Source organism: Drosophila montana, unplaced genomic scaffold, assembly GCF_035044405.1.
Source record: "Drosophila montana isolate Dmon_TW-CO22-7 unplaced genomic scaffold, ASM3504440v1 contig_3846_1, whole genome shotgun sequence".
NCBI classification, from domain to species: Eukaryota; Metazoa; Arthropoda; class Insecta; order Diptera; family Drosophilidae; genus Drosophila; species Drosophila montana.
Window position 1 is genome coordinate 115,865 of NW_026998718.1, and position 27,394 is coordinate 143,258.

The following is a 27,394-nucleotide window of genomic DNA, read 5'->3' on the forward strand; positions in this document are numbered from 1 at the left end:
TCGTGAAAGCTCGTGGACGTGGAGCAGTGGAGCAGCATCATCATTTGAAGCTGCTATTTAGATGAAATTTCTTGTTAGACCGTTGCAAGAATAACAGCCTCGTCGTGTTAGCCACAAACAGCAATCAATACAATTACAACGCTGGAGAACAACTGTTGGATTTGGACACGACAGCCCTAATGTCGTTGCCAATGAATTCACTGTACTCGCTCACCTGGGGCGATTATGGCACATCTCTGGTATCAGCCATACAATTGTTGCGGTGCCATGGCGACCTCGTCGATTGCACACTGGCAGCCGGCGGACGCAGTTTCCCAGCCCACAAAATCGTGCTCTGTGCGGCTTCTCCATTTCTATTGGACTTGCTAAAGGTGAGTACGCGGCGAGAGCTTTTGTCAAACATAACCTCAACAACGTTCTTCTGGCATGTGTTTTTGCGCGTACAGTTTGTAAACAGAGAAATCAAAGTCGTCGTTCGACTTGCCAAATAGGTTAATATGTGTTTGTGCGTGCTAGTGTATATGTTTTTGTGTAGCAGTTTTGGCTCCCCAACTCAATGTGCATGTGAGCTATACTAGTGTTTGTGTGCGTATCTGTGTGCGTGTGTGTGCGATTTAGAAAAGTATGCACTCGCGCTCTGCTCCTGGCTTAAACACACACTTGGCGCTCTGGGCCTATGCTCAGCAGCAGCATGAACCATCGGAGTCGTCTCCTACTTTCTCGTCATTTTAGTTTGCCAGAGATTTCCGTGTAAGTTTTCAATTGTCAATTGAGTTGAATGAGTTGCGTACTCTTTTGCGCTAACGCTGACGTTGCCATATTGTGTCCCCCTTACCCCGTGTCCTGTGTTGCTTATCAACTTGTTTATTATAAAAATGTATAAGCTTTTATGAGTGTCAAAGAGCGAGAGAGAAAGAGAGAATGTGAGAGAGAGTGCGAGAGTAATCGCTTTGGTTAGGGAGGGGGAGCAAAAGTTGCGCCAACTGTTAAGTGTGTTAGAGCGAGCGCAAACGAGAGCGCCAAGCGACGGGGCTGCCTGACTGGCTCTGGCTGCTAAGGTTGTTGTTGCTGTTGTTGGGTGCACACGAGCGCGACCTCTTTTTGCTTATGCGAGCAAGTGTGTGTGTGTGTGTGTGTATGCTTAATGTACAGTTGATATTGGCTATGGGGACATATTGAAAGGGAAGCAGCAGCAGGACAAGAAATGATAAAAGTGTCATTTTAATTATTAATAGGTGTTACTAAGAAATGCACTGGAGTCGTAGTTTACCTACGAACACACTCATAAGTTAATAAATCGTATTGAGTTCGTTATATTCAAGCTTCACTGTACACCGTAGACATATCAAAATTATATATGAACACATTTATGTATGTACATACAAATGTCTATATACGTACACACGTATGTATGTGCTTATGTGAAGCTCATTTGCCTTTTGATTTGGGTTTTATTTTTGTTGCTGCATTTTAACATTTTCAATTTCATGTGCTGTACTGTACTTATTTCAGTGCAGTATTTCATTGCTTGATTTGTTATATTTTTTTTTTCTTTCCTTTCTTTCTACTAAATTACTTGCATTGTACGTTGAAGAACTTGCACTGTAGATCAGCACCAATCAGATATTCATTGTTATTGTTTCTGCGTCCACATGTCAAATGACCAAAACAGAGCGGAGCAGAGTGTACAACACCTGACGCTGGCATCGGCTTTACGTTCGCTCCCCCGTTCAAAAAGTAAACAGAGCGTAATTTTTAAAAACGTCGCTCAGAGTCGGTCGCGGGAAATGTCAAAAATTGGTTTTATATGTGAACTCTGCAAGAGTCGCAGCCACAAGATGTACTCGTACATATACTGATCTCGTTACACTCACACACACACGCTAAACACGTAGACAATGCTCTTTGTTGCTCCCGCTCCCTCACAAAGTGCAACCAGTGAAAAGCAACCACTCTGAAAAAATCGATGAGCGTCAGCAATGGCGAGTGCGACGTCAGCAGCAGAAGTAGGTAGACCAACACGCAGGCAGGCAGCCAGGCAAGCTGAAGGGAGTGTAGAGTTCAAAGAGCGTTCGGTACGCGGCCCTTGTGCGGGTTTGAGTGCGACGGAGCGCGGCAAGCGCTGGATGTCATTTAAAGAGATTGGGCGAGAGGCGCTGGCAGCACAACGCTGGTGGCGAGTGGTAAACTGTCGCTCACCGCTTTAAGCGGGCCTCTGAACGCCGCAGACTTTTTACTTGCCTGCTAATTAAATCCGTGGCATGTGAGCGTGTGAGCGAGCGGGGTGCTCTTTCTTGAGCAGCGCGGCGCAGCGGTTATGGGCTCTGTCAGCATCTCCAATCCTGCTGCAGAAATGCAGAGCGCGCATAACGAAAAGCCGGTTTATTGTGATGAGAGTATGCGTTTGCCTCAGTGTGCGTGTGCGTGTGCATGTAAGTGTTTTTGTTTGTGTTTCGTTTCGTTTTGCTTATGCGAATGTGTGAGTTTGTCGACCATTTATCCGTTTGTTTTGATGGTCTCACTTGATGGCCAATTCTTTTGTCTCTGTTTTGAATTAACGCACGCCGGAGCAGCAGCGTTCAATGAGCGCGCGCGTTCCGCAACCGGCAAGTGAATTTGGAGCGCCAAATACAACGGTATATTGCTAGAGAAATCTGTTGCCCAGCTGAAATTGCGAACATGAAATACCCACAGAGTAAACATTACCTCGTTGGGTGTGCTTACATTTGATGTTCATACGAACTGTTTTGGCTTGTTTCGAATTCCAAGTTATTTTGGTAACCTAAATTTTAAATATTATTTTGAAAAAATTAGAAATAAAAAGTGTAGGTGAAATTATTGATAAGAATAAAATTCATTACTGGGTCACATCTCACAGATGTGCAACAAATATTTTATGCACACCTTTATATCCTGTAAAATCATAAAATTTGTATACTTTTATCACGTCTAGAACACGCCATGCAAACATCCAGTGGTGATGTTGGCCGGCGTCAATGCCAACGATTTGGAGGCACTGCTGGAGTTCGTTTATCGGGGCGAAGTAAGCGTCGATCATGCGCAGCTACCATCGCTGCTGCAGGCGGCGCAGTGCCTCAATATTCAAGGCCTGGCACCGCAAACAGTGACTAAGGATGACTACACAACGCACTCGATACAACTGCAGCATATGATACCCCAGCACCATGACCAGGACCAATTGATAGCGACTATTGCCACGGCACCGCAGCAAACTGTGCACGCACAGGTTGTGGAGGATATACACCACCAGGGACAGATTCTGCAGGCAACCACACAGACTAATGCAGCCGGACACCAGCAAACGATTGTGACAGCAGACGCATCCAAACACGATCAGGCAGTAATACAGAGTTTCTTGCCGGCGCGCAAACGTAAACCGCGCGTCAAGAAAATGTCACGTAAGTGTCAGATAAAGATCGCGATCAGTTAGGAGTCCTCTTGTAACGTGAACTCCCCTCTCTTTCTCTCATAAGCAGCAACGGCACCGAAGGTCCCTAAAATGGAAGGCATGGACACGATTATGGGCACACCGACATCCTCTCAGTTGGCCGCACAGCAGCAGCAGCAAGTGGTACAGCAGCAGCAGGTTCTGGACGAAAATGGAGCCGAAACGCAACTGTTAACCAGCACACCGATAATCAAGAGCGAAGGACAAAAGGTTGAGACAATTGTCACAATGGACCCCAACAATATGATACCCGTGACATCGGCAAATGCGGCCACTGGCGAAATAACAACTGCGTCTGGAACAACCGTAACGCCCGGCGCTAGCGGAAGTACCGCCACGCCAAAGGCCAAACGCACTAAACATCCGCCTGGGACAGAAAGTAAGTCAATTGATGGTGACCTTTAAGGTACGAATGTAACTTTTTTTTTAATTGTCTGTGCAGAGCCTCGGTCACGCTCACAATCGGAACAACCTGCTACTTGCCCCATTTGCTATGCCGTCATACGTCAATCGCGCAATCTGCGTCGCCATCTCGAGCTGCGGCACTTTGCCAAGCCGGGCATCAAAAAGGAGAAGAAAAGTAAGTCGGGTAATGATACCACACTAGACACCAGCGGTGAGCTCAATAACACAACCGTGGGCGACACCAGTGGAGCAGGAACACCATCGGCAACGGAGACGCCAGTTCGTGGCGGTGTAACGCACTTACCAAGGGTTGTGTCAACGTCCACGCCCACTAGTAACACTATTATGGCCAGTACTGTGCTGCCACAGCAGCAACTGCAACAGCAGCACCACCAAACACCGCCACAACAACAACAACAACAACAACAGCAGCAGCAGCAGCAACAACAACAGCAGCAACACTTAAACACATCAACACTAAGCAGCGCGGGTGGCGGCCAAACGCATCTCATGGGCGTCAATGTCAAGCATGAGGGCGGTGGCGGCAGCGGAAGCAGCGGCGCCGCTGCGCAGCAGCAGCAGGGCATGCAAAATGTTATACATATTGTGGGCGATCAAGTATTTCTGCCGCAGCAGCAGCAGCCCCAATAATAACGACGCCGCCGCCCAATGCCGGCCGCCTAATCATTCCACCTTAACACCCACCCATTCACATACACTTACATGTTACACCTGCACATACACTTACACACACACGCACACACACAATGTTTGTAAATAACAAAAAACATCCGTCAAGAAATGAATGTTTATTTCATTTTGTATAATTTTTGTTGTAAGTTTCAGAATTTCGCTTTAAAAATTTTAACAAATAATAACAAAGGAAAAGTTAATAATTATGCAGTATTTTCTTGCATATAACGGTAAATACTCAAACAATTTTACTTCAAAAAAGAAAAAAAAAAACAATTATGTCGCGTTATATTTGTAAGATGTAAAAAAGGAACAAAAACCATTAACAAATAATTTTTAATTGTAAGCTTTCTTTGTGGTTTAAAAGAAGGAAATTGACTTTAAGTTTCTTTTTAAATAATATATATTAACATATATTATAAATTGTTTAATAAATATATACGTATATCATTTTTATGTAACCAAAATTTTTTGCAATTAATTTTGACGCTGCGGCAATTAGTTAATATTTATTTATCCCATTCGATCGACTCTCGTTTGTGTGCACTTTGTTTTTGTTTTTGTTCTTGTTTTTGTTTGTTTTGCAAGAAAATACTGTACTTTGATTTTTAACTATTCTAAAATACGTTTAAATCTTGAGCTTGTGATTCTAGTTTGTATAGAACTGACTATGTTTTTTAATATTTGACTTTTATTTTAAAATTTAATTTTGAACTTTCGGTTTTTATAATTCTATTTGATTTTAATATTTGTTTGTTTGTTTTATTTATTTATTTTTTTTGTTTAACTCTTTTTTGTTTGTAATAAATTAGGCACAGTCGTAACTTATTTTTTTGTTTTAAAATTTCTTCATTTATTAATCTTACTCATTATTTACTAATCTTCTTAATAGACTATATTGCAAACACACACGTACACACACACACACACACACAAACATTCTAAACAAAAACACTTAAATCTTTCACATCGGTCCTTCAGTTTCTGCTGTCGTTGTTTTTAGTCAGGTTGTTGTTTCAGTTGTTTAGACTTCTGATCAAGTTGGTGTCGCCCTAACGTATCCGTTGAAATTGTCTTTACACACGTTGCTTGGCCACAATTTTGATACTCATCTTCCACATACTTTGCAGCACCCAGCGGCAAGAAACCTGGCGGCAGCACACCCGGCTCTGTGCAGTCGCAGTCGGGCGGCAGCGGAGCGCTGAGCTCCAGCGGAGTTGTGCCCCAAGTGCAAACGGTGCAGTCGCTTCATCCGATGCAGAGCGTACAAGTCAAAAAGGATCCCGATGCACAACAGCAGCAGCAACAACAACAACAACAGCAGCAGCAGCAGCAGCAACAGCAACAAACAATGACAGTAACCACCACGGCCGGGGGCCAAGTGCAACAGCAGCAGGTGCAGCAGGTTCAGGTGCAACAACAACAGCCATTGCAGCATCACCAGATCATCGATTCGTCCGGCAACATGACAACGCCGACAACCAGCGCCCAAGCGGCCGCCCAGCAACAGGCGAATAATCAGCAGCAGCAGCAACAGCAGCTCGTAGCCCAGTCAGATGGTAGCGAGAGCGGTACGCCGTTATCTATTGCCCAGGTGCAAACGTTGCAGGGTCATCAGATAATTGGCAATTTGAATCAGGTGAATATGACTGATTTTCAACAGCAACAACAATCACAACAACAACAACAACAACAGCAGCAGCAGCAGCAACAGCAGCAGCAACAACAACAACAACAACAAACACAACCACCACAGACGCTTTGAGTAGCACGTACAACTCTGACGAATCGAACCGAATCATAGACCCCTTTATTATAAACCCAATCCCTGACTTGGTTCTCCAATATGCTTAACTCTTCCCGGAATGTGTGTAGTAAAATATATACCATATAAACTTGGATATGTGCAGCAAACTATGCAACCCAATGACGAGCTGTGCTAGTGCCTAGACAACTATTTTGCCTAAATCTGGGCCCGATCAGATCAATCACATATGAACTAAAATCAGGGCTGCAAACCGGCTTAGAATCGATTCCGATTTCAATCATATTAATCATATTCTTAAACTTTTGTTAACATAACAGACTAAGGCTTAAAGTAAAATCTTGATTCAGGTAGCTGGCTCTGGTTCTGATAGAGAACGGATTTATATATCCAATTTTTAAATATGCCTTTGTGTATCATTTGCAAATGTTTCCAGTCCCCGAGTTGGGGTCAATTGTCATGGAGTTGCCACTAGTTTGCTCTGCATATCACGAGTGCCTTTAGTTTTTATAACCCATTTTGTTGTACAATTTTGTTAACTTTAAATATTGATTTGGCTACAAATATTTTGTTCTGCAATACTTAGTTATGTTTTAAGAACGCGCTATGGTTATTGGACTATGTAATGTGCTGTAGTTTGACACGCCCCACGCCCTCTCCCAGCCCATGTAATGTGTATGTAGTCTTAATGTGACAGACTAGGCAACCTAGTCAAACTTAATATCTGATCAGTGTAGTGTTATTGTGGACCTGCCCGAAAGTCGGGTCAATTGTAAGCAATTGTTTTGTGAATATGACTTTTGCATTGTGTAGATTGTCTTAAATATGTTTAGCTAAAATTATCTAAAGCAAAGTGAGGTTCAATTGTAGTTTGTCTGACGGAGATAAGATCTATATATTGAGATAATGCTGTCCACTTGGACCTGTACTTCTGCCTTAACTCTGCTCTAACTAAGCAGCTATCTATAAGCTTTAGTTTCTCTTATTTTCTCCGCTCTTAGACCAAAATATCTTTGGTGCTACACCGTACAAAGTTTTGTACACTATACACTTTAAATTTAATATACAAAAAGCTCTTTATATTTACATAATTATTTTTTAATCTTAATAGTTGCAAATTTTTTTAAATAAGTCGCCTTTTTTTGGAATAGGTCATATATTTGCCTTGATTTTTACTTAGAATTTATACACAACAAAAATTATATCAATTTTTTTTATTACTTTTCGCCTTTAAATGTTGCAAATATTTGGCCTGTCTAAAAAATACCTTAACTCTTATGACTTAAATAAAATGAAATTTTATTTAAAACAAATATACATGAATAAACCAAAAGCTGTTTAAAAAAAAAAATTTACAAAATTTTTGTTCCATATTTGGTGTTGGATCTTTTATTTTTTAGCCCACATTTAAACAATAGAATATTTATATCATTTCTGCTCATTTCTATTTTTGCTAATATCTAACTATTTCTTTTGGCTATCAATTTGTGTATTAACCTTGCTTGACAACTTTATTCACCAGACTAACTAAACTTGTCCTTGCATATGTATTTGTGTGTGCATGTTCTACCAAAAGTCTAACCATGCTTTAATATATTTTTCACACCCTGAACTAAACTTTGTGACATTGCACTCAACGCATCAACATGAAACTCACAACAACCCGACACTCTAACACGAGGTCTTATGAGCTCCTTAGGCAAATATAAATATAAAAACCTGTTAAAAAGGTTGTCATTAACTAAGTACTTAAAATGACTGACTAACACACAAGTAACATCAAATGACTAAAGAATTCCAATATAAAACAGAAATCTCGAGAAACATATATAACCCAACATATATAAAGTTGGAGATCGTGCAATGATTTATTATTCGGAGCTATTTTATGTCGCCCTTGCACTATCATAACATAATCTCACGTTGGATCCATAACCAAGTCATTAACAAATCGTTTTTTATCTTGTCTTCTCTCTTTTCGCTGCCTCGTTGTTAACTCACCAACTCTAATCTATAAAAACAATATAATTAAAATATGTTAAAATATCGCAACTCATGCATCAACCAACCAAACAACCAACCAACCCAACAAACAACCGCATCATTCATGAACAATCAATGAAATTAGGGCAACAATAAGAACATTTTGGTAAAGAAGGTTTTCATTTTGAAAGGCGGTAATAATACGTAATGATGAGCCAACGATATGACCAGCGGCCCTGGAGGAGGCGGAGCCTTCGGGGGCGGTGGGCAGACAGCGCAGCAGCACAGCGGCAACAGCAGTAAATGCAGTAACAACAGCAATAACAACAACGCAAGCGAACGCAGCAGCGCAGCAACAACAGTGAACAGCAGCAGCAGTACTGCAGCAACAGCAACAACTGCAACTGCAACTGCAACTGGAACTGGTGGAGCGTTGCAACGTCGCGTCTTGCGCGGCCATGCTGCACAAACAACCAGTGGGGAGCGAGTGTTGCTCATTAACTATGTGCCCCAATCGGGCGCATCAGCAGCAACAACATCAACAACCTCCACAGTCAGCGCATCACAATTGCCCACACGCAAGATACTCCAGGCCAGAGCCACAGCAACAGCAACAGCAGCAGCAGCAGTGGGAACATCAGCTGCATCTGCAGGAGGTGCCAGCAATGCGGCAACCACACCATCTGTCTCCTTTGCTGGCCTTGGCTCTGAGGTGACAGTTACCTTGACGCGCACCAATCAGCGCGCCAGTGTAACCAATGTCACTGCCGCCGGTCATATTGTTAGGAATCAGCAAACCGTCTATCAGACAACAACCACATCCGCAACTGGCGGATCAACCAGCACGACGAGCATGCATGAGCCAGTGCAGCATTTGGCGGCGTCAACATCGCCGCCGCCGCTGCGCTGGCAACAGCAGCAGCAACAGCACGAATATCAGCATGAACACCATTTGGTGGAGGAGGAGCACATTATCATAGATCATCATCAGCAAGCGGAAGCGGATGATCAATTAATTGAGTATGATGCCAGCGAGGGTGTTGTCATCGAGGATCAACACCACCATCAACAACAACAGCAACAACATCAACAACAGCAGCAGCAGCAGCAACACCACCACCACCATCTGCAGCATCAGCATCATCAGATGGATTTGCAAGAGGATCTGCAGGATACCGATCCACAACACCAAGAGCACCATGAGGTAGTCCAGGAGGTTTATCTGCAATAGAACCCTGTTACATATACATAAGCAAAGCGATTCATATTATCTATATAGTACATATATAGCTGTTAGTTTCCCATAAGTTTTGTACTTGTCACATGATTGTAATCGCCAACAAATTGAGCTTATCTAATGGATACATGCATGCGTATGTAAGAATAGTAAATGTTGTTATCTTGCCCAACTCGGAATATTTAAAGGCTATTTAGACTAGCATAGTCCATGCTTTAATTCCCCCTTTTAAGCTTTTACCATCCTTTACATCTTATATATGTATTCATTTTTTAATGCCCATATTCTATTGTATATAGTGAACAATACGAACACTTAAAGTTAATTAATTAGCAATACAAAGAAAAAAAACATTCTTAAACAGATGTGGTTAAAAGCATATGTATAAAGTTAATTGGCATAAAATATAAGAAACTATTCGTAAAGCAAGTATTTTTAGAACGTTGGAAAACACACCGCAAAAATATAAGAAAAAACTCTTAAGTAAAAAGAAAAAGAATTAAATATTTTTGTACCATACAAATTATGCTTCAAGTTTGAAAATAATATACAAATATTTCATAATTTAAATTTACGAAAGATGAAGTTATTATCGTCAGTTTTAAATTAATCAATATCAAATGTAAAATACAGATTTCAAGATATAGAAACTCCATTTAAAATTCGTAAATTTAACGATATGTATGTATTTAAAAATTTAAAAACATTTTTGACATTCGAAAAATTGTTAAAGAAGATGGCAAAAAATGCGCCCATAGGCGGCATATGTATGCATACAGAGCCGATATCATATACATATAATATATGGTGTATGTATACCCAGTTTGGGGCCAAGGCAATAAAGCGAGCCGGTTTGTGTACTGAAAGCTAAAAAGATTATTCCGGAATATGGTTTTAATGGGCGTTGGCATGCGGCGTTAGAGTGAAATATTTGTTTGAATATATTTATTTATTAATTTTAATTGTGTTTGCCTTTTTAACTGTTGCCTATACACATTTTTCGTCTAATTTATAAAAGCCTTTTAACAACTATTTATTTACAAATTCTCTGTGATTTCTCTTTTTACAATGAGGCAAATTATAAAACTACAACGAAACTACAAGCTAACAATTTCAGCTGGAAAGAACTTACATATGTTTTGTGTCTGTTTCACAAAATATTCTAGGCGTTAATTGTGAAATTAATTTTGTTTTCTTTTTGTAGTATTTAAAGTTTCTATTTTAACAGGCACTAACTACGGCTTAGACATGGTCTGCAGCTAGTTAATTATTTATTAGATTTGTCTATAAATATTTGCTTTTTGTTTTCGGTTCAATTGTATGCTTAAAATGTCTTAAAATGCATTTTCAAATATTATTGTTCAAAGTTATCTTATAACACTTTTGGACCTGCATTCGTTTGATTTTCTCCTTTCTATGTTTTTGAAGCATTTTTAAACTAATTTTTAAATAGATTTGTCTTAAAACGTTTTGAATTGAAATGCAACTTTTTAAGTACCAATTAAATTGCTCTGCTCTAATTTTCTTGCAAGCTTTACAAGTAATGATTTAAATTGTTTAAACTATGATTTAAGAATTATTTTGTTTATCACCCTACTTGGCGCTCTTCATCAGCCGGCTGCTGGAAAAGCATTCGCCAAAGAAACGGTCCAGCGAATGATATAAATGCGGACGCACATTGGCCAGTCCATGATCCTCATCGGCATAGCTCTGCATAAATACAACATTTTCGATAGAACAACAACAATATGATCGGCATATTAATGGCACCTACAATTTGCTTGAACAGAATGTCGTGTCGCTCCAGATTCTTGGCCAGTATCATGGCCTGCTGGTAGTGCACATTATCATCGGATGTGCCATGGACGAGCAAATATTTCTTGCCCCGCAGCTTCTGGGCGCGTGTGCTCAGTCTCGAGTTGGCATAGCCAATCTCATTTGTGTCCGGCAGACCCATATACCGTTCCGTGTAGATCGAATCTGCAAATCGAGAAAGCTATCAGGCTGTCCATATTTCCACGTGGCTAAACCCACCATAATAGGTCCAATCGGTGACAGGTGCTATGGACGCGGCGCATTTGAATACTTCAGTGTCATCGTTAGCCAGTGCCATGGCCGCCGCATAGCCGCCATAACTCCAGCCCCAGATGCCAATGTGCTCAGCATCGATGTAGTTGAACATTTGTGTCAGATTTCTAGAAATATATCGAGGATATAGTGGTCCGATTTGTTGCGAATTGTGTAGCTCGTGATTGCTGATGTCGGTTGAAGTATCTTAAGAATCATTGCTATATGATATAGTCCGATGTCCGATGTTGATCAAATTAAACTTAACTTAAGATAGCTTAAAAATAAAACAGTTCTTCATACAAGAACTTAGCAGCTAAATCATATATCGGTCCAATCTGGCCGATTACGACATAGAAACAGAATCAGAAATATATATGCCCATATTCTATGGCGTTGGAGACGTACACATTATGTGACGAACTTAAGATACCCTATGTGTTATGTCCCAAGTACTTACTGCGTGACCCTGATCTGATCCGTTATTTCAACAGTGCCCAGCTGCAGATAAATGGCATGCAGCAAGGTCTCACCGCGCAGGCCCGAGCCGCGCCCATCGATCTTGGCATAGATCACAGATTGATTCGAGGAGAGGTAGGTGCCCCAGTCCATCATCCATTTGGTTGTCACCTGGCAAAGATACAAAATGCTAATAGTTAGCTTTTGATTGTAGGACTTTCAAAAAGGGATGCTTACGGAATAGGAATCGGGTCCACCATAGACATCGACAAGCATGGGATATTTGGTTTTGCCGCTGGTATCCAGATTGGGTGGCAGCTGGAGCAGCACCTTTGCCTGAAATCCTCCATCAATGTTGACTGTGAGTATTTTGTGTGTGGGCAACGCGACTCCGCGTAGCTTGGCGCGCAGCGCCTCATTATTCTCCCAATCCAAAAGCTTTTTCAGCGTCACCTGAGCTGTTAAAGAATAGTCGAATATTAAAGCACATTAGATGCCAAGCAAGTGCGATTTAACCTACAGAGCGAGTAAGTCCACTCGTACACAGCAGTTGTGGGTATGCCTGGTCCCAGAGAGGTAATCACAATTTGATTATTGTCATTGAAGATGGCCGTATAGTAGTTCTGCTCCACATCTCCCGATGTCATCAGTTTGCATGTCAGACACTTGGCCGCCTGCTTGCGGGTCGTCACAGCGCGTATTGCGTACAGATGCATCTGCTCTGGATGCTCCTCCGTGTTGGCCGTATAGAAGATGACATCATGCGTGGCATCCCAGTGGAGTATGCTGTCCACCACAAACTTTCCGCTGGTCAGTGGCTCCAGCTGCGCATTGCTCACGTCTGTGGACAGCAGCTGCAATTGTTTGTAGTTCTCATGGGGCAGCACGAAGGCCAGCCGTGAGCCATTACGGTTCTTAAACGGAGCCGTATAAAGATCCACCCAGCCTGTTTTAGATTCAGTGCTATACAGCTGCAGAGACAGAGAGGCGTTTAATGTGGAGTGGAACCCAAGGTTGAGTTCTTCATCACTTACCAGCTTCCGGCTTAGTCCATCGAAGCTGACAACATAGGCCGCATTCTGAATGCGATTCATCCACACCGAGAGGACATTATTATCATCCAGCCAACTGACCGCAGTGACTATATAATCGGTTTCCGTGTTTAGGGCACTTGGCACTGGCATCGAAGTAAGGAACTCATTGCCCGCTGCCGCACGCTCGAGATCGGCCATAAAAAGCACTACGCGGGGATTTGAGGAGCCCGCCTTGGGATATGGAATCTCCTGATGCAATGGATACTGGAAACGTAGATCGCCAGCATCGCCGTAGTAGGGGAAGTTGATGACATGCGTGGGCGAGTCATCGAACTGAATGAACGCTATCTGGGTACCCGAGGGATTGAACCAGGTGGCCACGTTCGAGCTGAATACCTCCTCCTCGTACACCCAGTCGGGTATGCCGTTCAGATAGATGCCACGATCATTGGTCGTAATAGGTATCTCTGTGTCCAGAGCACTCTTCTTATAATACAAATTGCGATCGTAGTTAATGATCAGCCCATTGCCCACCGGGGACCACTGGACCATGCTCAGATAGGCCGGCTCATTCTGTATGGTCAGCGGCTTAATGGTATTCGTGCTCAAATTGTAGATGTCGTACTGGGCTAGGAAGCTGTAGCGAAAGTTCTTCTTGTAGTTCTTCGCTAGCAACAGCAGCTGCCCATCTGCTGACTTCTCGTAGAGCACATAGTGCGCCGCATTGGCCAACAGCTTAGTGACGACCAGCGTCTTTGTGTCCAGCTCCACAATGTCCTTAACGGTTGTAAGCTGTAGCATAAGCTATTCGTATATGGATATCGGGTGCACTTACCGCATTCTCCTTGTAAATCACACTGTTGCCGTTGGTCCAGCTGCCATTGAAGCGTTTTGCATATAATTGACCGCTCAGCACATCCTCCAGATCGATCGCATTGTCCTTTGGCTTATCGTCACTCGTATCGCCGGAGCCCAGGACAAACACCAGCATTGTAGCCAGCAGGGCTACCGCGATAACTGCACCAACAATGCTCAAGATTATGCGAACTCTGCGTTTCTTTTCCTTGGAGTAGACCAGGTTCTGTGGAATAAGCATACATGTTAGTCAGGATTATTATCGGATATTATTTTAATACATATATTAAATCATTAACAGGGTTTGCCACTTCTTCATTTTATAGTTAGGAGGGTCACTTAAGACATTGACTACCTATAAAGAAATTTGCTGGGAGTGACCAACACTTTACTATTTTGAACCCATAACAAATTAAAGAAGAACAAAGAGTATATCAATATTACAATAGAGTGTGTTCTTCTCTAAATTTCTTAAACAGTTCGTTATGGGTAAGTTTGGTTAAGATAGCTCAAAAACTTTATTATTTCACGATAATTCCCATTGGAGCCATAGTAACCTATATACCGTTCCGATTCATCATCAAAGGGGCTGATACATACAAACATCGTCAATATAGCTAGTCTAGCTAAACTAGACTAGTAGATCATTGTTTTTTTTTAAATTGTATCTTTGACTCTGTTTAAACGCAGATGTATTTATTTATAGCAAAAAGGAAAAGGCAGAGTCTAGCTCTTAAATATTTCCTGTTTATTATACTCTTATAAATATGAACTATTATCTAATGCATTACCGCAATTGCCTCTAGCTTTCAAGCTGCCCCAAACAGGCTTCATACGCAAATTTCAAATGAACATCAAATGGGTCTTCTGTCAATTTTATATTCTGATAAAAAGGCAGTTACAAATTTAAAATCCCAGGCACGTTTCACCGAGTCTTAGTATAAAAGTCTTTTGCATAAAAATATTTGCTGTCGGCGTCGTTGCGCATGCGCAATGCGCTTTTTCTCTTTGCCCATCGTCTGAAGCGAACCCCAAATCAGAAATCACGGGACGCTGACTGAAAATGAAAGTAGTTTTGTATTTCTTTTTTTTTTCACCAGACTGAAGTCGTCTCGGAACTGGTTTGCATTGTTGGGCGAGGCGTCGAGCTGTTGCGGGTCGGGGAAACCGACAATTGCGCCATGACGTAAGCGCATATAAACATTTACCTGGTAGCTAAGAAATTGCTTTTTTTGTGTAAGTAATTTTTATTGACTTTTGGTTTGCTATTTTCAACAAGTTTTTGTTTTTTCACATTGCGCGACTTTAAAGTAAATAAGAAACAGTTCGCTGTGTTAATAGAGCTGTCAATAGATGTCCAATAAAAATAAATCGCATTTGGCTTTTTGTGTGTCAGTGAGAAATGATGCCAAAATTATATCAGCGTGACAGTTGTTGATAATTATGTGGTTGACTTAGACGAGCTCAAGGTTGAACGAGCTTATATAAGATTTCCGACAGGAGTTTTATTTTTATCTAGTAACGCTTTTGTAGAAGAATACAAAGTTTTAGAGCTCGAATACTATCGTATCCGTTTTTTCAGTTATATGGAAGCATTGGTCATTTTGATGTTTGTTAGATATATATAGACCCCAGTTGAATATCTAAGCCATCCAGAGACCCACTTAAGCAAGAAAAGATATTTGATCAATATGTTTCCAGCCGTTTAGGAGGAGTTTATTGACATACACACTTACACTAAGATGGACTTACACAATGGAATGATTCGAACGTCAGTCAATCTTTTATATATCTTTCGATTCCTACATTATGTGATAACAAAAAACTGGACTAAGCTTCGCTCATTTTTAGTTGTTCATAATTATTATTATTACTAACAGACTCGATATAACTCCAATTCAAACTATATTTTCTCTTATCATTTCGCTGGGTAAATATGACAAGGCATTACTCGATTCCACGTATATATTTTGTTAATGTTAATTTTGCGTTATATCTTGTTATTGGCTTAACATAGTAAAGTCTGCCGCAGCGACTCTTGTACAAATTATAAAGCTCATTCAACATTCATTCAAGAATTCAAATCCAGTTGAATAAACTTTGACCTTTCTTTTCCGGTTTTTAGTTGTTGTTATTTGCTTGTTTAACCATTTATGAGCTCGTATCTGTGTATCCATTCGACATTTTTACTTACACAGTCAACTAAGCGCACATATGCCATTAAGATATGCAAAAGAAATCGAAGCGAACTTCCAAGTGGAAATCCCCAAACTCCCGCAACCAGGCCCACGCCATGCCCTAGCTGACGCCACGTGTGCTCCGAATCCCCAAATGATTTGCAGTGGCACATCCAAAATATATGGCACATTGGTGGCAACTGCAACTGGGCTCGAAGAGATGCTGGTTACACGTTGTACGATTTTATGGCTAGAACGGCCATAAAATATGCTCCCACTAGGCATCACAATGAGTTGGGTTTTTGGTGTTTGGGGTTGTCGGGGTCAGCGCATTTATTAAACGCAGATCAAATTGAAATTGCTTTTTTTTCACGCGCACAGTTTTATTATATTTCTCTATTTTAATATTGCAAGAGCAAGAGTTTGGGAAACTAAGGTATATTAGTTATATATCTGGGTTGGTAACTCGAGATTGTTGAGAGATCAGCGAAAGATTAAATCTACTTTTTGATGCATTTAAATTTATATAATTTTAATATACGGTATTACCCTTAGATACGATGGAAATTGATTTGAAAGTTTAAAGAAAGCTGTTAGGGTATTTAAATTGTGTCCATTTTTGGCGAAGCACACTTCGATTGGCTTGATGGCGTGCAAATTGAAAATTCGCACGACTGGGTTCCGTTTGTGTTGAACGCATGACTTTTGTTTGTCTGGGGATTGTTTTGGGATTTGTGAATAGAATTTGTGCACAATGTGGCGCAATTAGCGGCGCCAGACGAGCCCAAACGAATTCATTAAATAAATATGAAACCGAATGCTTTTAGGTGCTCTTAGGATCATTCCCAGCTCTGCGGAAGCGAGACCAGTGAAATCAGATGCCCGGTTAACTTGAACGTTTGCCTGTGCACTTGAACTTCCGGCAATTAGTTGCGTATCGCACAGGCCGGAGCAGGGCGGGCTGAAGCTGCAAACAAGTTGAGTGAAATTTATATCCATGTTGCACCACATGTCGTATACTTGTTTAGTGTCAGTTGACATTTTGTTGCCTGCTTTTCGCCTCACACATAATCGCCTCTGAGTTGCGGCATGCCAGCAAGGTCCTTGCCCTTCCCAAAGTGTCCTGCTAAAAAATGAATGAGCGCCACCAAGAGCAGCAGCAACAGCCTCTGCACCCTGCACCCTTTCAGAGGTTACTCTTGCCTTTGTCACCATGAATGAGCCTCTTGTCAGCCCAATCGAAATGCATGTCGGCCTGTCTCTATGCAAATGAGTCTACCAGATTTTGCTTCCGACTCGGTAAACGGCATAAAAACTTTGTTTGCTTCCGTTTCAAATATCGAGACTTGTATCTTTAGCCTGTTTATCGATAGAGCATTTGCTAACCACTTCTCTATCTGGGCAGGGTATTCAATCCTCGGCACCCGAGGAGAAAACGACTTTGCTTTTTAAGGGGTGGTTACTCCTTGGGGCTCTTTTGGCCTGTCATTTGTCGTTTAGTTTTTCATTAAACTGACAAAGTTAATTAGTTGTTGTCCTGGGCGTGCCTTTGTGTCCTTAGGCGTGTCCTGTTATTATTGTTATTGCGGTTTTTACCAGCTTTTTCTATACAATTTAACTAATTGTGAACATATTTTTGGCTGAGCGTATAAGACAAATGATTGTTTTCCTATTTAATGTAGTCAAGGAACTCGCCTTCAAAACGAGTTAATCACATTGTGGGAAGGCTCTTACTTTTAGATATATATGGCAGTTAAGGGTTTTTCAAAAAACCCATGACGTGGCCTAAGTGAGTTATTATTTTCAGGCCCTTTAACTATTTTACTGATTTTGTATCACCTCTTGGACTCAAAACATTTCTTTAATCTAAGATTTTAAGATAAATGTTCTGTTTAGAAAATTGTACACTTTTAGAAGGAGTATTCTAACTTCTACATATATAATTACAAGCTTGATGATATCTACAAATATTTGTTTATATTTTACTTTCCCAGTTTTAATTGCAGTGGTTTTTTTTTTAATTTTGATTTTTAGCTGCATACCTAATTGTTTTGTCACGAGGCTGCTTTCCCTAATTAATTTTATACAATTTGTTTTTACTTGTTGCATGCAAGCCACACACAGTCACACACACACACACACACACACATTGCTTGATGTCGCTAAGGGAACGGTTTGATCAGACGTCGGCAGCCTCAATTAGTGGCGCATTATGGTAGCCACATGCACAGGCCACGAGTCCTCTTTGGCACATATAAGCTTTAATTGAATATCAAGAATCTCAGCCAAATGATGGTGCGTGCGTGTGTGTGGCTTACCTTAAAGCGGGACATGCCGCCGCCAAAGCCACCAGCGCTGTGCAAATCATCATCGTCCAGGCTGCTGCCACCGACCCCGCCCAGTATAGACTCGTTCAGCTTGGCATTGTGGCGCCTCAGCTGATAGGTGCCCGCCAAGTGGGCGGCGGCAGCCGGCTTGTAGTAGTAGGGCGGATGCTGGTGACGATGCGAGTGGAGCGCGGACGCGCTTGTTGCCGTCGCTGCATCCTCAAAGTCATAGTCCAGCAGCTCAATCGGATGGTCACATTTGCAGCGATGCGGCGGTGTTCGGTGCGGTGTCGTCAACGTCGATTGTGGATGCTGGTGGTGTCTGCTTTTGTTGCCATTGTGGTGGCTATGACTGTTGCTGCCATGCGGATGCGGCGGATGGGGCGGCGGCGGAATGTCTGCGGGTGTTATATAGATTTTCCCACCAACACCACCACCACCCCCGCCCAGGGCCCCAGCTGCGTCCGGCTGTTGCAGCTGCTTGCTCGGCCAGTGAAACTCGTCAAACTCGCTCGAGCTGTTGACCAGTTGTTGCTGCTGCTCCCACATCAGTTGTCGATGCTGCTGCTGCTGTTGTGGTATGTGCCGCATGCAACTTTGTTGCTGCTGTTGCTGCTGTTGCTGTTGCTGGTGTTGTTGCTGCTGTGGGTGCTTGTGGCTGTGGTAGCGAAAATATTGCTGATGTGCTGTGGCCGCTGTTGCGGGTAAGTACTTCGCATCGCGGGCAGAACGAGAAGAGTAGCCATAACAATTGTTTGTTGACAGCAAGAATGCCTGTTAGATCATTGTGAAAGTGTTCTCTGTGTATCTCTCTGTGTGTGTGTTTGCGTATGTTTGTGTGTGTGGCGGGTTTCGGTTCTAAAGCTGGAGTTCATTCATGTTTGTGGAATAAAACGTAAAAGAGGCAACACATAAAATTGGAGAGCAGCAAGCATCAAGTTCAACTACAAATTATACAAATAATATAAACCTCTAATCGTGCCCGATAATTCGAGTTGCAAATCAATCAATTAAAGCATTAGCATATGGAAGCCTGAAATACGCATACTTTATAGGGAATTAAAAAACAGCTCTTTAGTGCTTTGAATTGAGCTGAGAGTGCAATGAACTAGTAAAATGAACTGGTTCATATTAGCTGTCACACTTATATTTGAATGTGAATTGCAAACTTGAAATAATTTTGTTTATAAATAATAAGAGCGTATTTTATAACTTGTTTTTTGTTTTCTAATTTCATTCTAATTCATTGAGAAAAAAAAGAAATATGAATAGGTTTTGTTTGCGAGTTAATTGCGTGTTATAGGAAACTAAATTGAAAGCTTAACTTTTAGCTAAAGTTTTCAGCTACATATATTTTTATAGGAAACTAAATTGAAAGCTTAACTTTTCTCTAAAGTTTTCAGCTACATATAATTCTACTTCAAAGACTTAACAAAACTTTCAAAATTTGTAAAAATTATAAAATTTCCAGCAAACATTTATATAAAAGAATTCATTGAACAATTTTTTGATTCCTTACTAGAGATTAAAAGCTAGTTTGTTGCGTTTTTATGGCTGTTTCAAGCTAAATAAACACGTTTCATAAAAGAACAAAAATGAATTACAAAATTCTTTAAGCAAGATGAGTGCATTATTATTATTAAATAATAAAACTTGTTTAATTATTAACATTGTAATTTGTATAAGTATATTAACTTCCCTATAAAGAGACATTTCAATGAAATTCGAAAACTGATTAGAATGAAAAATCTTAAAAACCACATACGAATTACATGTTCACAAAGTTACTTTGCAAACTCTTTTGGCAAATTCCAACAATATTCTCAAATGGCCTGCAGCAAAAGTACAGTATAAGCCAAGTTACGAAATACAATTTCCACACAGCCAAATAAAGGAAAGCCAACCAGAGTAAGGCAAAGCAAGTCATAACCAAAGCCAAGTGAGATTTGAGCCAAATGCATTAGCTCGATTTGGTGGCAAGCTCACCGCAATTATTTAATTACACAGTGGCTTCGAGAGTAGCTGGTTGGTTCAGCTCAGAAGAGCCCGCTGGCTGCCGGCCAGGCGCGGGGCACGGGCTGCTTTCGGCTTAATCAAAGAGCCAACGAAGTCAAGCGGAACACTGAAGAGCGACAAAACTTTTGTTGCAACTTTTGTGGTGCAGGCGCAGCCAAGCAAAGACCCAGCAGCCACAAAAAGGACTCCAGTATCACCCACACACAGGCAAGCATGCAGGCGGGGAGCACACATGCAGACCTTCACATCCGCAGAGCTACAAGGCTCGAGACCTCGGACCGATACATATCGCTAATGATGATCAAATAACGGGCCAAATGCTGGGACCAAGCAACAAAGGGCCCACAAAAATCGTTAGCCCAGTTGGCAGCACACCAGGAAATTCTCTGCTGCCCCCAAACTGTGTCATGTGCCCCAATCGGACTCGCTCTCTGCCTCATCTTCGGCGTCGTCTGGTCGTAATGAGCATGGCTTTTACTTTTCACAGACATGAGGAGGATTAGGAGAAGGAGCAGGAGGAGGTGCAATAGCACCTTCCAACTTGTCTGCTGTGTAGCCCAAATGATATGTAAATACCAAAACAATTTGAGGCCTCGGCCTCAGTCCTTATTTGATTAGTGCTTGATCAATGCGCCAAAAAGTATGCAGCGCTTAAACCCCTTTGAGAAATTAGGCGCTGCATTCTAGATACCTTCCATTATTGAGGACACTTTAAGGTCGTATGCATAAAACTTGTTCTGCACAGTTTTATGAGATAGCCCCAAATAATGCCACGCTTGTGGCGCAGTCTGCAAAATGTTTACCTTACAATGGCAAATAACGAAATTGGGACTAAAAAACGATGAGCTCATGCATGTGGCACCCGAAAGTGTGTAATGCATTCATTTTCCCTCGTCCCGCCCTGCTCATGCATAACCAATTATAAATTCAAATGCACCAAGATAATAAATTATATTTTTGGCACACACACGTGTGAATTGTTCGGGAGCAAATGCTTAAAACAAGTTAATAAAAACAAGCCCCAAAATATAATGCATGAATATATTTCTATGCTTTAGGCCAGTTAAAGTCCGAAACTTAAAATGGCCTTAAATATGCCCATAAATTATGAGAGGCGATTGTTCAAAAGCATTGCTTGGGGAGAAAGAAATATGTTTTGCAAGAAAAAAATGCACATTTGCAGTTGAAAAATCATATAAAATTGCATGCGAGCAACAAAAATTTAAATATACCGAACTTTCGAGGTGCTTAACTTAAATTCAATCATGCGAAAGTTTTTTGAATTAATCGGAATATGTTTGGCAACATAAATAGTTTTGTTTAAAGTGGGAAGTTCATTGGACTGTTTTGCTTAGGTTTGTGCTGTTTGTAAATGTTTAAAATATTTAACAACTTTTTTGTTTATTGAATACATACCTGATCGCTTTGGGCTGTTTCAGTCATCGAAACATCATTTCCAGACATTTTATAAACCTTTATATTTGTGTATTTAGTAGTGCATAAACTTGGCAGTTGTTACTGTATTAAAAAGTAAACATTTCAATAATTTAGTGAACCTTGCAATGTTTTTTAACAAAATTGTCTTTACGGGCTTGCGAATTTTGGAGTTATTTTGTATGTTTTGATTTAGAGTTTTTTTTTGTGGCATATTTTCGCATTTTTATGCAATTCTTCAACCATTTATTTGTTACTTTGATTTATTACACATTTTGCTGTCCGATTTTTTTTTGGGTGCAAATACTTGGTGTATTTTGTTTTTATGATTGAAATTGAATTTTTGTTTAGCCCAAACACTAAAATTTGTTTATTGTGATGTGTATTTATTTGAGCAAGTCGGCATATATTTGATGTATTAAATTTCCGTTTTTTCGTATGCTTTGTTTTGAGACCCGCATTTGAATAAATTTGTGTGTTCAACGGGTTCGTTTTGCTTGGATTTTAGTAATATATATAAAATATATTTACTTAATGCTCTCGCTTACTCGTTACTTATATTTACACAGCTTAGTCCGAGTCTATAGAAAGCATTTCTTATCTCTTGGATATTACAATTTTCCCCGAGTGAACCCACATTTTCCTATCCCAATTGTGAAGCGAAGTAAATAGCTGCCACTTGCCATTTAATGCAAATTAAGCAATTTAAATAAGTAAACAAATAAACAAAACGCTTGAATACGAATTTGCGGTTAAATGGGGACTAAAACTAAGATGAAGACGAAGCCCAGCACAACACACAGACAGATACACAGACACAGACAGATACACAGACACAGACAGAGGCACAGGCACACGAGTGCGTTTGGTTTTCTGTTTTGTTTGGTTTGTCGCATTGCACATAACTCGTTACTCATACGCCGCGTTGTATGACCGAGTTGTGGCTACAAATGTGTTGCCTGCCTCACGGTTGCCAATTGTCAGTGCCACGCGATGACTGCGGTAGACAATAACAGAGTCTACCGAGCACGGGGCGGTGCCAGACCCAAAAGCAAAGTAAATAAGAAATATAAAATACCACAGAGAAATTGAAATTGCGTATACGTAGCAAAAAAAAAAAAACCGAAAAAAAAACCAGAAAAAAGGGCGCACATTTAAGTCTTATGTAAACATACAGACAAAAGTAGGTAAGAATTGCGTTGCGGAGCGAGATAAAAAGAGAAAATCGTTGCCCGAAAATTTGATAAATGTGCTGTGACCTTTGTACTAATGTGCTCCCCAATGTGTGTAATGGATATTTGAACTATAGGGATAGACAGCGGCAGAGAGTGGGAGAGGGAGTGGGTAAAAAGACAAGCAAGCAACTTACTTTAGATAAGGGATAGATTTCGAAGGGAATAGATATTCATAGCATGATTATTTGCATATGTGCATAGCTGGAAGCAGAATATTTCTTGTTTGTTAAGAACAATGAATACATCTTGCGACTTGAAAAAGTTTATAAACGGAAGCAGCCTTGCAACTTTTTTCCATTCTCAGTTTTTGAAAACAAATTTAAATATTCAAGCTAAACTCATAAATGCCTTACATTGAACCCATCAAAATTAATAATGAGAAAAAATAAAAATATAAAAAAATACATAAATAAGTATATCATCATTAATTATTATACCCACTACCTAAAGTTAACCTTAGACTCTAAAAAGGAAATTTCTTTACCAAAAGTTTTTTCAATTATTTTTCGATTGTTATTGTTTTCCATTCTAATGATTTTCTGTTAGTCTATTTGAAATACCTTCATTTTAAATTCAATAGTTTAAATGTCCGATCATCAATCAACGGTGCTTAAATTGACCAGACACCGGGCACTTGGGGGCAAAATATCATCCACTTTAGGCTCTAAAAATAACAAAGATACTTTACCAGCGGTCTTGTTAGCTGGGCGTTTTATCTTGTCGACTGGGGACAGCTGTTGTTTAGCTGAAATTCATTAAATATTAATGAGCTTAAAAGCGGAGAGCAATTTGTCGAGCTGCAGCAAAAAGGAAATTCTAATTTTGCTACTGACTTGCTTGGATAAATCGCCTTGTTCTCGCTGTAGTGAGAGGCAGTAAAACATATGGGGGGGCCCGGAGCGTGGGTGACTTCAAACCCTGCTCTGACTATTTGATTTTTCATTTGTGCACTTTTCATTTAAGCGGACAGCGACAGCAAAAATTGCAACTGGCATTCAACAGCAAACGGAGGACCTAATGGTCGAGTGACAGCAACGACTGAAAGAAACGAACGGAAACAGCAGCTAACATATTCCTCTTACAGGCAAAAAAAAAATAAGAAAAAGAAGCTGCTTGCCCAGACTTTCCACAACTTTACATGGAAAGTTTATATGTGTGATGGCGAACGAGTTGAGGCAAAGCAAGCCAAAGAAACTTATGTTCTTTGATTAAGATTAAAGACTCGCGCTGAACTGACGCTGAACTAGTTCCAATAACATCGATAGATTTTGTGTTATCGATTGTTTGCAATGCTTAAAGCAATTGTACCAGGGTCTTTATGAAAAATATACATACATAGGAATACCTAATTTAGTGGCCTTAAATAAATGTAGAATTCTGTCTTATTTAGGCACAAAATTCATTTATTATCAATTTTAATAAATTAGATTGTTGAATCATTTTCATAGTTCATTATTATATTCGAATTAATTATGATATTAAATAATCATATTATTCGATTGGCACATTTTTCATTTGAAAATCGAGAGTCCAGGTATTAAACGAAGTGTCCTTTCATTTTTTAATCAGCGCAACCCTTGTCCCATAAGCACGAGTAGATTTATGGGCAACACTGTTCAATGTCAAACTAAAATCTACAAGTCACGCGAGAATATTTGAGAATTTTTTTTTCTTGAATTAAATACAAAATAATAGAATGTCTGACACCAATAACAATTTGAATGTTCAAGAAATCTCACGACGTTGGAACAACGGCGCAAATTCATATCAAAACCAATCGGCAGAAGTTGGTATTGAAATAGATTTGGATGATGGCTTACTGTTGAATTCGTATACGGAGTCGGGAATGGATGGGGAACGCAGCCGCAACTTCAACTCACCAATAGCCTGTGTCGATGTATTGGAATCGTTGCATCAGGATGCGTCTGTGGATGGGCAGGTAAATGTAGCACTGCCATCTTCTTGGCCAGCTGAGAGCCAAGCTAACTGGGAACTGGAAAGCTCGCCTGCCCCGTCGGTTGTTGTGGAAAACAATCAAGCATTAGATGAAGATGAATTCGATTCAGAATCGGAATCCGAGCTGGAATTTATCTTTGAAGAAGCGCCGCCCATCAATGGCATCAGATTCTACAATCCAAATTTCCAACCATCGGTTGCAGCTGCACAATCAATCGAAGCCAATGCTAATCCGACGGCCAATGCAACGGCCTTGCCCAATATCAGCCAGGTGAACAACTCGCGCCTGGACCTGCGCCCGGTGCCTGCCTCAATAGATCTAACACGCAATCGACCCTCAGCCACCTGGCGTGACTATCATGCTCGTGTCCGTGCCTCGGCACAGGGCCGTCCGGCTGCAAGCAATGGTATACAGCGGCTCTGTGCTGGACAGCCAACTAATCAAGTTCCCATGTACATGGATGAGGAAATCGGTGCCTTTGTATTCTTTCGCAACGATACCGATTCGGAGGAGGAGCCGGCGCCGCCTCCATTAGTCATGGTACCGCGACGCGGCAATAGTGTCAGCGATCTTAGCCAGTGCAGCAGCGACGACGAGTCCGATCCTAAATAAACATCCATGTGAACTGAGAGACTTCCCCTTAATATACAAAATATATAAACTAAGCATGCAAAATGCTTGAAACAATGCAAATAGAGAAAACATAATGTGGAAATATGAAATCCTAAGGAAAATCTTTCATAAAACTTAGTGTACGTGCAATTTGATGTAATGCATAATTATATAATTTAATTGTTTATTTGTACTTGTTATATCAATTCGCACAATAGCTGCTAGTTACATTTATTAATAATAAATTATTTAAAAATGTTTTGCATTTGTTTTAAAATATTTTAGTTATATTTTTTTGTCAAGATGCTTGCATCTTTAATAATGTTTAATTATTTTATCCATTAAATTCATGAATCAAATTCAAATTCGACTGCTAAGCAATTGAATTCTGCCCTTAAAAATTACGATTGGATTTCGAACTCTTACTCAACACTGAGTATATCAATATTTCTCATTAAAATATATGTATCCGTTTGTCATTCATTTCATTTATTGGTGGTCAGGCTCTCTCCTTGCCCTGCTCTCCACTCAAATTGTTTAATGAACATTTTAAGCAATTTGCTCCGAGAATAATTTTGCTTAAATAATTGCAATCGAGAAATGAAGCCCACGACAAACAATGTGCTGGGAACAAATCTCTGCAGTAGTTTTAGGAGGTGGTGGTAGGGAGGTTGAGGGAGTGGGAACTATAAATTTGCTAGTCCATGGACCAATGCCAGGCAGTTGGTTGGCTCTGGGAAATTTATATGCCAGCTGCCTGTCGCAACGTTGTCCGCCTATACAAATATACACCCACATACACAACCACACACCCACCCACACATCCACGCACGGCCTCTTCTTCTTTGTTATGCAAGTTAATCCTTTTTATAGCTATTGTTCAGCGCATCAAAGCTTTACAGCTACCCCGCACATCCTTCCAGCTGGCAGCAGCCTAGAACACACGCACGCCCTGCGCATTTGTTTCAATGGAGCAGCTGCGAAGTGGACCGTGGATGGGGCGCCTGAGGGGAACGGCAGCAGATGTAGCTATAGCACATGTCACTGCATTTTTCAGCGACTCCGAGAGGCGACACAGCCAACATATTAGTTGCCACACATATTTGGTGGCCCAGCCAGTGGGCAGCGGCGTGGGCGGTGTGCGTATGGCATGAAAGGGGGCACGGGCTAGGGCGTGGGCTGGGGCTGGGGCTGGGGCTCGGGCTCGTTCTCGGGCTCGGGTTGATGCATGTGCATCTTCTTGATAGCTTGGGCTAAATCTGGCGCATGCTGTGCTATGGCGCCGGCGTTGCTGTTGAGCGTGTTTGTGTGGCATGCCGCAAATTCATTATTATTTTACCCAACGCCCACTCAAGCAGCCGCAGTAACTGTATAAACACCCAGCATATGAAGTAGATAAGCACAAAACGAAGGGTGTACCCGGGAAACCGGGAAAGCGTGAAAAACAAGCTTAAAGCAATGGCGGCACATCATGAAAGCACTTAAAGACTTTTCACACTCGAAGACAACAAGTGCACAGGTGAAAGAATGAAAGACGTGCGAAGTTTGTTTTATCAAAATAACTTAGGTCCACGTCAAGCGGTGCAACAAGATTGAAGAGGAATTTTATCAATTGGAAGTTTTCTTCTAGCGATTTGTCAAAAATATAAAATAAAGTTGAACTTTATAT

At 40.9% G+C, this 27,394-nt stretch overlaps 3 protein-coding genes across 11 annotated transcripts in view; 2 read left to right on the top strand and 1 right to left on the bottom strand.

Moving 5' to 3' along the window:
• The first annotated feature begins 179 nt into the window (after positions 1-179).
• LOC135438133 (transcription activator GAGA) lies at positions 180-8,601 on the top strand. 5 transcript variants are annotated; one of them, XM_064696313.1, is made up of 7 exons: positions 180-371; positions 2,954-3,419; positions 3,498-3,848; positions 3,912-4,123; positions 4,409-4,457; positions 5,698-6,206; positions 8,461-8,601. In XM_064696313.1, exons 1-7 carry the CDS (start codon positions 180-182, stop codon positions 8,521-8,523), a joined length of 1,842 nt encoding a protein of 613 aa, XP_064552383.1. In that variant the 3' UTR covers positions 8,524-8,601. The 5 variants fall into 5 exon arrangements, with proteins under 5 accessions (XP_064552383.1, XP_064552379.1, XP_064552382.1 ...); XM_064696309.1 differs by lacking the exon at positions 4,409-4,457 and having other exon boundaries at positions 3,912-4,049; XM_064696312.1 differs by lacking the exon at positions 8,461-8,601 and having other exon boundaries at positions 5,698-6,610.
• Positions 8,539-10,431, top strand: LOC135438135 (box A-binding factor). Its single transcript, XM_064696317.1, has one exon. The coding sequence runs from the start codon at positions 8,539-8,541 to the stop codon at positions 9,544-9,546; it is 1,008 nt and encodes a 335-aa protein (XP_064552387.1). The 3' UTR covers positions 9,547-10,431.
• Positions 10,432-10,482: 51 nt separating this feature from the next.
• Positions 10,483-27,394, bottom strand: part of ome (omega) — a 64,196-nt gene continuing 47,284 nt past the window's right edge. For 2 of the 5 annotated variants that reach the window (XM_064696304.1, XM_064696303.1), the window contains exons 2-11: positions 21,904-22,005; positions 18,463-19,182; positions 13,948-14,193; positions 13,113-13,889; positions 12,599-13,049; positions 12,316-12,536; positions 12,080-12,249; positions 11,587-11,747; positions 11,327-11,532; positions 10,483-11,262 (exon numbers count right to left, since the gene is read on the bottom strand). In XM_064696304.1, the coding sequence (XP_064552374.1) occupies positions 11,146-11,262; positions 11,327-11,532; positions 11,587-11,747; positions 12,080-12,249; positions 12,316-12,536; positions 12,599-13,049; positions 13,113-13,889; positions 13,948-14,193; positions 18,463-19,182; positions 21,904-21,951 (3,117 nt within the window). In that variant the 5' untranslated portion in view covers positions 21,952-22,005 and the 3' untranslated portion in view covers positions 10,483-11,145. The remainder of the gene's footprint in view (positions 11,263-11,326; positions 11,533-11,586; positions 11,748-12,079; positions 12,250-12,315; positions 12,537-12,598; positions 13,050-13,112; positions 13,890-13,947; positions 14,194-18,462; positions 19,183-21,903; positions 22,006-27,394) is intronic. The other 3 variants (XM_064696307.1, XM_064696306.1, XM_064696305.1) reach the window with 2 other exon arrangements.

Bases quoted from the DNA above. Each gene is read 5' to 3' on its own strand.
- LOC135438135 (XM_064696317.1), top strand. From the start codon at position 8,539: ATGACCAGCGGCCCTGGAGGAGGCGGAGCCTTCGGGGGCGGTGGGCAG.
- LOC135438133 (XM_064696312.1), top strand. From the start codon at position 180: ATGTCGTTGCCAATGAATTCACTGTACTCGCTCACCTGGGGCGATTAT. The intron at 4,124-4,408 runs GCAGGAACACCA...GTCAAGCATGAG, and splicing joins CCGTGGGCGACACCAGTGGA to GGCGGTGGCGGCAGCGGAAG. The intron at 4,458-5,697 runs GCATGCAAAATG...CATACTTTGCAG, and splicing joins CGCTGCGCAGCAGCAGCAGG to CACCCAGCGGCAAGAAACCT.